Source organism: Centroberyx gerrardi, chromosome 11, assembly GCF_048128805.1.
Source record: "Centroberyx gerrardi isolate f3 chromosome 11, fCenGer3.hap1.cur.20231027, whole genome shotgun sequence".
Lineage (NCBI taxonomy): Eukaryota > Metazoa > Chordata > Actinopteri > Beryciformes > Berycidae > Centroberyx > Centroberyx gerrardi.
This window is the reverse complement of record NC_136007.1, coordinates 16301319-16313420: the sequence shown is the minus strand read 5'-3', so window position 1 is coordinate 16313420 and position 12102 is coordinate 16301319. Positions and strand designations below refer to the sequence as shown.

The following is a 12102-nucleotide window of genomic DNA, read 5'->3' as shown; positions in this document are numbered from 1 at the left end:
ACTGTGAGCCCAAGCCTAAACACTGAGCTAATACAGTTTACCCGACTGCGTTGGTTTTCGAACATCGCGCTTCCCTTGCATCACTGCTCACTGATTGGCTACAGTCGGCGCTAGCTGTTCTCCCATTGGCTACAGCCGCCGTGACTCAAAGGGTGCGCTGTCTAAGCATTGCCTCCTTAAACAAAGACGGCTTTCATTAGTTCCTGCCTTGTGTTTAAAAGGCAACAATATGGCCATGAGCGTTTGCATTTGTGTCTAGTTCTTCCTCAATTTGATTTACATTGTAAATTCACAGTTAGATTTGTTGTTAAAACAAAACTATGATGAAAGGCATAAGATGAAGCTATGATGAAGCATGTTGACCTCGAATGAAGCTACATCAGCTGGCCTTATGGTTATTTGATCATTAAGATGTTACCATTGCATTTCTTTCAGCATCCATGCAACTGGTCGCTCAACTCAATGCCCTTAATGACGATTGCCATGAAAACATCAGCTGCATGTTTGCGAAAGTCCTAAATAAGGAGCAATACCTTTATGCTGAAGCCTCTAGTTTCTCTGGAGTGACTGCTGAGCTTGACTGTGATCTTTCACCTCAGTCTGCTGTTGGTCTCGGCTCCAAACCTGCTTGTGGATTTGAGAGCCTCAATATATGGGAACCAATAGCCAGTGCAGCTTCATCAGCATGCAAACTTCTCTTGGATAAGGACAAAAGGAGACCTTCCTCCCACAGAGAAAGAGTCTCCTCTCATGACCGAGGACACAGTGTTAGATAGTGCTGGAGCATCCATCCACCCAGCTCAGCATGTTGAGGCTCAGTCCAACCTGCTCCGCCTTGTTGAGGCTCCATCCCATGAGGCTCAAATGACTAATGACTTCAAAATCATTGAGAGATTGAGGCTGCTTCAGCGCTCCCCCTTTGGTTTTGACGATGACTACCACCTGGAGGCAGTTGGAAAGAGATACCTCTATGCCCCCCCAGGTGACACATCTGGATTTGTGGCTGACTGCTGCTCACCCTGTAGATCCACTCTGGGCTGCCTGGATGAGTGGGAGCCACTGCTCAAATCCCACTTTGACTTGGAGAAGGAGGGATTTGATGAAGAGCTCCTCTACGCTTCATCACATCTCTCTAGATTTGTAGTTGACTGCTCCCCACAGCATGGGCCGACTCTGGACCAGCTTGACAAATTGGAACCTGTTGTCAGCAGCACTGATTCTCACCTGATGCAGTTCCTCTCAGTCCTCCTGGAGGAGGAGGAACTTGGTGAAAAGCACATAAATGCTTCCTCATCAGTGAATTCTACATTTATGGCTGCCTGCGCTGCACACTATGGCCCTACTCAAGATCATCTTGATGAATGGGAGCTAATCGTCAAAGCTGATTCTAAACTGATGCTGCTCCTCCAGGACTTGCAGAAGGAGGACGAACATCGTCCTTTTATCATCAAGAGGGAAACGGTCGACTCTTGTGCACAGATTGAGGCCGCTGCTGAAAGCTCTGTCACCGTCCTGCATCAACCTGAATGTTGTGAGGGAACAAAAGTCACTGTCCTCTCTGCTGGACCTGACAATAACTCCACCTCAGAGGAGGCTCTCCCTGTCGCTCCTGCTGAATACACCCTGATCCACCTGCTTAAGGAAGGATCAACCAACCTGCATCAGGAGTCCCAGGCTCCAGCCATCCAGGTTGAGGTCAAAGATCCACCAGGCCTTGTGGTTGAAACTGTAAAGGACACCAAGGATCTGTCCTGTCTGACCCTGGAAAAAACACTTTCACCCGTCCAACTGGTCAAACCTACAGGACCTCAGAGCTCCAGTGCCAAAGACAGCCTGTTGACAAAACCAAAGAAGAAGTGTGGCTTCTTTTCCTGGCTATCTCGCATATTCCGGAGGAAGAACAAGAAATCTGCTGACAACATGGTTGCAACAGCAGAGACGCCGCTCCAACAGACCTGCCAAACAGAAGGAGATGAGCCAAAGTCCTGCTTGAACACCCTCTCACCTGCAGTCCACTTCTGAACTCCTCATCTTCCTATCCACTTCACAGAATTGAACAACTGAATCATTTTATTTTAATACATTTATTTGCACACTACTGTTATAGTGTCTTTGCACATTTCTTCAAAACACACATTTATTCCTGCAGTTATGGGTAACCTGTAGCCTAAAGCAGTGAAAGTGTAATGGAATTAGCAAATATATGTTGGCCTTTAACATTTTCTATATCTCTATCACTAACAATATAATCAATATTTATTCTAAATGTGGTTGTTTTTTTACTGAGTCCATTTTGCTTTAATATCCCACTTATTTTCTGTATAAAAAAGACAAAAAAACGAACAAAACAGAACAGGCGGTCCACGCATCTTCACTATTTTTTATTGACTTTGACAGATTGACTAGACATTGGACAGTAGAAAGGGAGACAGAAGGCAGAGGAGAGAAGGCCAGCGGAGGCTTGCAGGGCTCCAGAGACAGAGGACTGAACACAGCTATTTCTGGGCACATACAGTACACATACATTTTTCATATTGATTACAAAACAATTAATTAAACATCACAAAACAACATTTATTTACAGCATCTGCCTCCAAGTTATGAGCTAAATGAGATCTTTTGTCATTTAGGCACAGTCCTGGCTACAGGACATACTTAAAAGGGCACTTTACCAACAAATATTGATCAATTATTACTTGTACAAATGCAGTCTTGCACAAATTCACTTGTTTGAGAGTTAATGAAGTGGAATTTGTCCTTGGAATATTGTCATTGGGTGGAAAATTATTCCACTTAGTGATTACATATGGATACTTGAACTGGTCAAAATTAAAACTAGTATGGTATAAAGTTGTTAGGAAAATGTCTTATCAAGTTAGTAAGATTTATGTATTCACATGCTATTCACTGAATACATCGTTTTAGGAATTCACATTAAAACAAAAAATACATCTAAATATCAAATGAATCACCATTACAAAAATCGTTCTTGGAGAATCAATTTCACGGAAAGCTGGGTGGGATTTATGCATGTTACATAATTACTCTCAACAAGGTTTCAGTAAATTGCAGCATGTCACATCTCGTGGCCATGCTCAAAGTTTTGCTCCATATTCGTACCGATGCATTGAAAATTGACTTGATCGTGTGCATTTTGAAGCCTTTGTTTCTGCACACTGTGTCGAACGCCATAACAAAAGTAGATGAGTAAACCTGTTTGAAGGAAAGTTACATCTTTGTAAATGTGCATGTATACTTTTAGTTATTTGTGTATATTTTACTCTTTTATTTAGCTTTTGTTCTATGCTTTCTCTCTTGTACAGCGCCTTGTAACTACGGTTTTGAAAGGTGCTATATAAATAAAGATTTACTTACTTACTTACATACATCACTTACTGTTATGCTCAGTTTGTACATACTTGATTGTATTTTATAATAATTTGTTTTTTATGATAATGATATTCCTCCCATACCTACTGTCATCCAAACTGCATAGCGGATCCATGTGTCTGATCCAAGTTGAACCATTAGATAGATATTGACAAATGTGCTGAAAATGGGAAGCACAGGTACAAAAGGGACCTGTACAAATAAAAGAACATGACAAAATGTTTGTACCTTGTATGGCAGTAAAGTTAAGTACAAAGGCGCAGTGAGGGCATGTAAGTGCTGCAACGATCATATTTACATCATGTTTTTCATTCACATACTGTAACAATGATTTGTACGCAAGGTCATAATTTGCCCCCAAGAAACCAGCACTTTGGGTAGATGTCTCAAAGGCATACCATGAAAGCAGCTTTGGCTGTACTCTGTGGCTGTCTCCAGATGATTATTGTAACGAGGATCAGCATCAGTACAATCACAATGACACACAGAAGACTCCACCACTCCAGGACCAGCAGGGAGTCTGTAGCCTGACTTATGAGGAGGCTCAGAATGACAGCTAAAAACACTGGAGGGAGCACAGAATTACGGTTAACAGTTTCAATTTAGGTGTGGATTTCATCTGTATGCAGACTAAGATTGTTGGAAGATGTTAAGAAGGTCACTTACTCATGACAACTGTGAAAACTGACACATTTTTTGATGTTCGAGCAGTGGCTTGTGAAGGAGGAGACATAACTCCATACATCGTGAATGATTCTGGTTTGCTGTAACTTGAATCCTTGCTGAGATCCTCTTGGTACCTAGAAAAGTGAGAAAATATTAATAAAAAGTGCCTAAACATTAGATTCCTACAGATTTATTCATTTCTATATGAAGCGGATATAGATGCTATGTACTCAGAATGGGCGGGAGGGGTGATTTTCCTGTTTCAGATCAATATAATTTCATTTTTAGATTTGATTTTTGGAATGATAATGCCACATAAATATTTCCATTATTGAAAGTATTTATGATGAACCATACCTTAATATGAGAATACATATTGCAACAAGTGTATAGGCAAAGAGTGTTCCAATTGACATCATGTCAACCAATGCCTTCAGGTCAAACAATAACGCCATGATAGCTGCAAAGACATGCACACACCATAACTCATTTCCTTTTAAAATCAGTTTAATAAACCACACTAGATTAAGTCACCTGGGTTTCACCTGCATTCATTAAGCAGTGGTTTACAAAGCAAGAATTTGACCACTGCTGCTAAAGAAAAAGGTTAAAGGATAAGGCCGGTGTTTTTTAATGCATTGCTTACCGTCAACAAATCCTATGAAAATAACAAAATCAACAATGCGTTTGCTCTACTCCCGTTACTTTCTGACTTCCCACGTACCGTTTTTAGCCGTCAACCCGGAAGTCATTGGCTCCAATTGTAAGATAAAAACCTTGAAATACAGCTCACAAAGACATAGTTTCAATTTTAAAAATCGCTAACTGTTACCATGAAAAGTCAGGCTGTTGTAGTTATTACCAAATCAAATGGGAACAAATTCTTCATTACGCCGGGGACTATTTTCAGTGCTACGGAACTACTTTCCTGAGATCGCAAACGTGTTTCCAGGAAAAAGTCGGCTGGCCCGGTGCATCGTGATGATGAAATATGTTGCCCAGAGCAACGGCATGGCTCTTTGACGTGTTTTTAATCCATTTAATACAATGGAGTTCTATGGCTGCTGGGACATGGCTTCATTGGGCACCGGCTACATGGACGAAATTTGCTGGCAAAACAAAATCATTGCTGATTTTGTTATTTTCATAGGATTTGTTGACGGTAAGCAATGCATTAAAAAACACCAGCCTTATCCTTTAAAGCTGCATTCTGCAATATCACATATTGGCAGCCCCAAATAACAGTGAGAGGTAACTGTTTGAATTTTAAGGGTTTCAATCATCATGTAGCGAGACGCCAGTGAGCTGCACTCTCTTTGGACCTTAATTTCTTCCTCTTAAGGTGAATGTGTGATTTTGTTCATCTGAATGCCGTCCCAGAGAAAATTATCACATCTGAGAAAAATCTTTCATTGTGAATGACAGTTGGCAGTCTTTGTTCTTTACGGCGAATGTACACCATCTCAATTAGGGGCGATGGGACACTTTCTGTTGCAGCCCCATTTCATAATTTAGGCTAATAAGACATAAATACATAAAAATCTTGCCTTGTGCAGCTTTAAATAGAAAAACACATTACATATTCTGTCACATTTTGCCACCCCAAAATAAACCAGTGTTTGTTCTTTTATCATATGAAGTGTGTCTGAACAGTTTTAGCAACCAACACAAGAACCAGCTCCCAAGGTCAAAACAGGGATGGCACAACCAAAACAAGGAGTAACCACCACTGCTACAAAAAAACAGGGAAAACGTAACATTGTGATTCATATTGTTTTACCTGCTACAACCCCTGAAGCCAGTGTAGCTATGACAGGACTTTGTCTCTCACTCATTTTGCTGAGCGGTTGGAAGAGAAGCCCGTCCCTGGCCATGGCAAAGAGAACACGCGGCATCGGGAACATTGCTCCTAGTAGGCTGTGGGAAAAAGCTCTCATCAATACACTTCATCTTATGACTGCATCAACAGCAATTTGGTGTTTATCTAGATTCTACAGTACTGATGCAGTGATCTCCATATATGTACCTGTGAAAGAAGGATAAATGGGCATTTGTACTGATGACAAGCTATTGTTTAAAAGTGATACAGATTAACTACCCTAGAAATTGAAAATTGAATATCTTATTTTATGAAAATAATGTGGAAAATTAGTAGTAGTAGTAGTAGCTGTAGTATTAGACTGCCTCATATTAAACTACAGGGAACTACCTAATTAGATTCAGGCACAGTTTAGGTCAGTTGGATGGCCAGGGGAATGCACCTGTTTTATGAGAAATGTTGCTGTTTTCTTTTCTTGTCTTCCTTAATGTCTTTCTTAATGTCTTCCATTTTCAATTAAATATATTTCCTGTAATGTGTAGTATTCTTCATTGTAAACACTTTTGTGCAGTGTGCTCCATTGTACACGAGGCTTCGTTGTGAAAGAAAACATGACTTTGCAAAGGGACATCCTCTGTTGAAATTATGGTGAAACTACATCACTTGAGCAAAACCTATGTGTAACGGTCATGTGCCGAAGGTTATTGGAGAAGCGGGCAAAGGTGGTGACACCTAACATGCATACTGATTTCACATCATGCCTCATCTTTGTAAATGTTATGCTGGTTCATTTATTCAGAATATATTATGTTTAACCATGTTTGGTCTCCCGTGACAAGCAGTCATAAATGCATAAAAAAAGAGATTCAGAACAGCTACATGGCTTTCTTGAATACTGATTCACTCCGACTGTCAGCTTTCATTTGGTGTTCTTGCTGTAAAACTACTGTCTAAATACCGGAGTTCATGTTAAGTTTTACTGGGAAGTCGAGTTGGGTTTTGTAAATGTCGGCCATTATTTCATACCTTGTTGACAGTGCACAGAGGGATCCCACAGCCACAGCATACTTTGCAGGGCCCCAGCCGATGTATGAAAAAGCCACAGGCAGCGGACTGTGGACACTGAGCAGATAGTACGGCATCATAAGAGTCAGGGCTGCAGACACACCGAAGTAAGCCAGGAAGCAGATGAGGAGGGAGGCCACGATTCCCAGTGGGATCGACTTCTGAGGGTTCTGAACCTCCTCTCCTAAGAGAAAACAGGTTTTAGATCATACTACGCTCTTGTATTGTGTTTCATATTCCACTATATGCCCTATATGCTCTTTTAGTCTTGCAATGTATCAGAGTAAATTCAATTGTTGCATATTCTAAAAATGTATATACAGTATATTGTATAGTATATTGTGTAAAATCTCTTGTCTCTCATTATGCACATGATGTATGTATATGTCTGCTTATTTTTTGTTATTGATGTTATCTGCACAAACTCAAAGACAAATTTCTACTCTGTGTTTATGCACCAGGCAGTTAAAGTGATTCTGATTCTTTTACTTTGCCCTCTCTTTCTGCAAATGATCATTCTTATGTTGTCACCTGCTTTGGGTTTCAAGAGTTACAGCTACAAGAAAAATGCCATGGTGAGGAACGACCTCATTTAACTTACCTGTTGTGGCAATGCAGTCAAATCCAACAAAAGCGTAAAAACAAGTTGCTGCTGCTGCTAATGTTCCCTCAAAGCCAAAAGGGAAGAATCCACCACTGCCATAATTTGTAGTTTTATTTGTTGATGACTGGTTTCTGAAAAGAATAAACATGTAGTTGAATGGCCAATCAATATTGAGTGATAATTAGGTATTTTTAACCAGCAAAATCAGAAATGCTATTAAAAGTGGCAGTTTGGTACATGCATTGATCCATACTGTTATTAAACACATAGCATAGCATAGCAGCAATACCACTATTGAATTTGACACGTGATTATGTTACATTGTGTGAATGGTGTGGAAGCATGTTATAAAAGAAGGAGAGTCCATACTCATATGCCTTTAGGATAGTATCTCCACTAATATACCAGTTGTTGATGTCGCCCTTTATGAAGCCAGAGACGATAACAAACAGCAACACCAGGATATTTACTACTGTGAAAACCTTATTTATAATGGCAGACTCTTTAACGCCAAATGCAAGAATCCCTAGAAAGAAAACACAGAGGATGTACTGTAGTCAGATCATGAGAACGTGAATACAGTACAACCTTATCTATCAAAGACCCGAGCATTTAAAAAAAACAAGGAAAAGTAATGCACGTTCTGACAAAGCTCTGTACTTCAAATGGACAGCATAAATGGTATCATTTTAGACATGTATCAACAAAAGTATTCCAGAAATGTGAACATTCAATGGAATATATTTCCACATCATTTATGCTAATTCTCTTACTTTTTATGCATTTTTACTAATGATTTCTATTTGGTAAACAAGTCAGCTGGGAACTGTGACATTTGGATAAACACACAAATATTGCAGAACTTGCCTGCCAACAGCATTATGAGGCCAGCTGCAAAGATGTCTGGGTAGGGAGCTAATCCAGGAAAGTCCATTGCAGCCTGTTTGCCCAGAGAGTTGGCAATGACGTTTCCAAGGAGTTCATCAAAGGTTCCACTCCACGCTCTGGCTACACTGGACGTCCCTGAAAAGAGAGAGAGAGCAAGCAGGAGATCCAGCATGGTAGATCCACAGAGACTTACAACAAGGGTAACAGAAGAATCACCAGCAATTAGGAGTGCAAGGACCAAAAAGTTGTAGTAATCTAGATGGGAGGTGACTAGAGGTGGGAACTCGAGTCACATGACTTGGACTCGAGTCAGACTCGAGACACAATTTTAATTGCTTGAGACTTGACTTGATGCATGAAGAGAAAATTTGAGACTTGATTTGACTTGGGTTCTGGTGACTTGGGACTTGACTTTGACTTGACCTTTGATGATTTGAAAAGGTTTCTAAAGTCTTGACAAAAGATCTTGTGTTTGTGTAAATGACTTCTGAATGAATTCTGTTTTCAGAATTTGAAACTGATTATAAATTATTACTGGTGAGGAAAAAGTTCTGGAGTCAGAGGTTCGTCTTACTTGAGTATATATTTATTGAAAGGAGTCTTTAAAGAGGAAGAGATGGACACAGCGGGAGGCTACATACACTTCTTCAAAGGAGAATAGATTTGAACTGGTCTTTATGTATCTTCCAAGGACACACAGAATGTGCTGACATGGGAACAGGTCACAGAAAAGAGTTACAGCAACATGTGTTATGTCTTAGTTTAGAGAATCTACAGACAGTCTGGGACATCCAGGAGCCACTTGTGACAAGAGACCTCTGGCCTAGTAAGTTATGGCACAAGGGTTACAGTGAGGTGACCATTCATCATGAAACCTTACATTCCCTGAGGGGACCCCAGTTCAGCTGTTAATACATGTATGTTCATTTTTCTTCCACAATTACTATTAGAAATCAAACACATGATGCACTTACCAAGGTTTTGTACTATTAAAACAATATTGCATTCAAAAGATATTTTGCTTTTTTTTATTAAGATTTTAAATTGATACTGGACTCTTGATTTGCTCTGACTTGACTTAGTATTCTACATTTAGACTACATTTTTGAGAATTGACTTGAGACTTGTGCCTCTGACTTGGGACTTGAGCAAAGTTGACTTGGTCACACCTACTACAGAGAAGAGTGGTTCAGCAGAAGTTGTAGTGTGCAAACCTATAGGACTGGGTTGTGGTTGCGTTGTGGCTCTTGTAAAACAGTTGTACATGTTGTACAGCAATATTCTTGGCAGCCTGTTCAGAAGTCATTGTTCTGAGGCAGGATTTGGATCTATAGAAATCAATTACAAGATGACACTAAAACAATCAATTTGCATTCAGATTGGCATTTTCCTTACCTATGACGTAAGACAGCAGCAAGTTCCAGCCAGTGATAAAGGCCCATATCTCTCCCACGGTCACATAGCTGTAGAGATAGGCAGAGCCAGTCTTGGGAACACGAGCTCCAAATTCAGCATAGCACAGTCCTGCAAAGACGGAAGCTACTGCTGCGACCAGGAAAGAGATAATGATGCTCGGCCCAGCCATGGTTCTGGCCACTTCTCCTGACAGCACGTACACGCCGGCTCCCAGCGTGCTGCCGACCCCCAGAGCTACCAGGTCGAGGGTGGTCAAACACCGCCGAAAGTTGGACACTTCCCCGTCTGGCTCCAGAGGTTTTCTCCGAGACAGACTCTGTAGGAACAGCAGTATCTTTGCTCCAGACATCCTGAAATCCAGACGTCATATGTTCATTGACAGGATCACTTTTAGGAACATGGTGTACTGGAGGATGGACACAAGACTGAGACATATGGTTATAATGTTTCATTTGAAGTAGGAGTCAGTGCAGATTTCTTCACACAAAAAGTCTCCCCTAAAACAATTAACCCAATGTTGGTTGTCAGTGCTAGAAACTCAGAAAGTGTCCCAATCGTCAATGGTTTGCACACATTAGGCCTACAGTTTGTAATTGCATTCAACTAAACCTAAATGTCACTCCAAAAGTAACAAAAGAGAGACTACAACAATCAAGATTAAGATATCACTGTTGTGGTTATTGCATGGTCATGTAGGTCCTGTGATCTGATCCTCCTATATGACTACATGCAGGTAACTTGAGTAGTCTTATGACTATACGTGTTTAACTTGAGTGAATAGCTCAATTCGACTTTCTGACATTTCATTTTTCCGACAGCATTTGAAGGTGTCGGCATACTGTAGCGACTGTGTGGCAGACTGACAGTGTGGAACAAGTGCGGAAAATGTAACGCTGGGAGATAATGAGGTAAACATTGGCTCAGTGCAATCGTTTGGCTTCAGAACAGCTGTTTGGACATTTTTGGTCTTTTTTCCCTTTTTGGAAATCTAGTCGTCTTCACACAGAGTAGGCTATTTATCCCGCCATAAAGCCGAAAATAAAGTTTAAACAATTAATAAATAGGGTGAAGTCAGGTAAAGTGGGCCACTTTTTGGTAAATTGTGTAGAACACCATCAAAATACTTATTCACACATCTTAATGTGTTTTTTCTTTATAGGTAGGTCTCCTCTATCATTCTATGTGGAAAATATATTACAAAAAATAAATGTTTAAGTGCTAGAGCTATTTAAGTGTCAGATGTCCCCTTCCAAGACAACTCCTCTCTGATCAGGTAAAATGGGCCACTTGTTCAGCTAAAATGGGCCAGTGACAATGGACAGCAAAATCACCATTGAAAATTGGTCAAATAAAATTAATTGTGTTAAAAAATGTATTGTGTGTGTGTCTCTGTGTGTGTGTCTGTGTGTGTCTGTGTATGTGTGAATGATGTAGAGGTGGATTAGCATAGCATAGCATGGGTGAGTGTATGTAGGCCTATGTACGCGCGAGCACTGGCGCCTACACCATTAGGCAAGTTAGGCAGATGCCCCTCCACTTGGAAATTAGGAGGGGCAAAATTGTCTTTTTCCCCTCCACTTTTCGCCCCTTTTTAAAAGTCAAAATTTAGTAAAAATCGAATATTTAATCTTCAATCTCTCAATCTGTTCAATCTAATATTTAATTAAATATTTAATTAAAGACTAAGTAAAATATCTGCTCTGTCTGCATTTACTAGTTGCATTTGGATTGCTGCACCCCCATGAACCATGAAACGACATTTGTGAGCAAAGAAAAGTAAAAAAAAAAACAGCACAGGTGTGTTTCTCTGAAGACCTTAACTGTGTAACGACCACAGGTGAAAGGCAAAAGTTATGTGACCCCCCCCCCACACACACACACACACACACACACACACACACAAAGTTAGGCGCCCATGCGCGCGAGTAACTGTAATCTACTGACCCACCTCATGACTCATGACCGAGGAGAACGGCAGGAAAAAAGCTGGAGAAATACCTGTGCAAATTCCATAGTAACGATGGTAACCATCTGGTTACACCTTCAAGTTTTATAGGTCATGTGACTGGTTTCCCACTAGGTAGGCTACTATCCAGAAAGTTTGACAGAAGACACAAAACCAACAGGAAAATGGGAGCCTGACGCCTAATCAAACACTGCTTATGCAGAACACACCCATGTTGTCTTTATATCTCGACTCATGACTGACAGAATTTAGCAGAATTTGGGTGTCAAATTAGATATTGAAATAGAG

At 40.5% G+C, this 12102-nt stretch overlaps 1 protein-coding gene across 1 annotated transcript; it reads right to left on the bottom strand.

Moving 5' to 3' along the window:
* Window positions 1-3076: 3076 nt before the first annotated feature.
* On the bottom strand, window positions 3077-10197 carry LOC139910737 (cationic amino acid transporter 2). The gene is made up of 11 exons (XM_071898132.2): window positions 9828-10197; window positions 8412-8567; window positions 7914-8070; window positions 7542-7675; window positions 6902-7124; window positions 5837-5973; window positions 4414-4516; window positions 4057-4190; window positions 3789-3946; window positions 3474-3582; window positions 3077-3213 (listed from the first exon to the last, which is right to left on the bottom strand). Exons 1-11 carry the CDS (start codon window positions 10195-10197, stop codon window positions 3077-3079), a joined length of 1818 nt encoding a protein of 605 aa, XP_071754233.2.
* Window positions 10198-12102: the final 1905 nt, after the last annotated feature.

Coding starts and splice junctions, on each gene's coding strand:
- LOC139910737 (XM_071898132.2), bottom strand. CDS start 10,197: ATGTCTGGAGCAAAGATACTGCTGTTCCTACAGAGTCTGTCTCGGAGA. Junction 7,125..7,541: donor TGACTGCATTGCCACAACAG/GTAAGTTAAATG, acceptor GTTTTCTCTTAG/GAGAGGAGGTTCAGAACCCT. Junction 3,214..3,473: donor TGCAGTTTGGATGACAGTAG/GTATGGGAGGAA, acceptor TCCTTCAAACAG/GTTTACTCATCTACTTTTGT.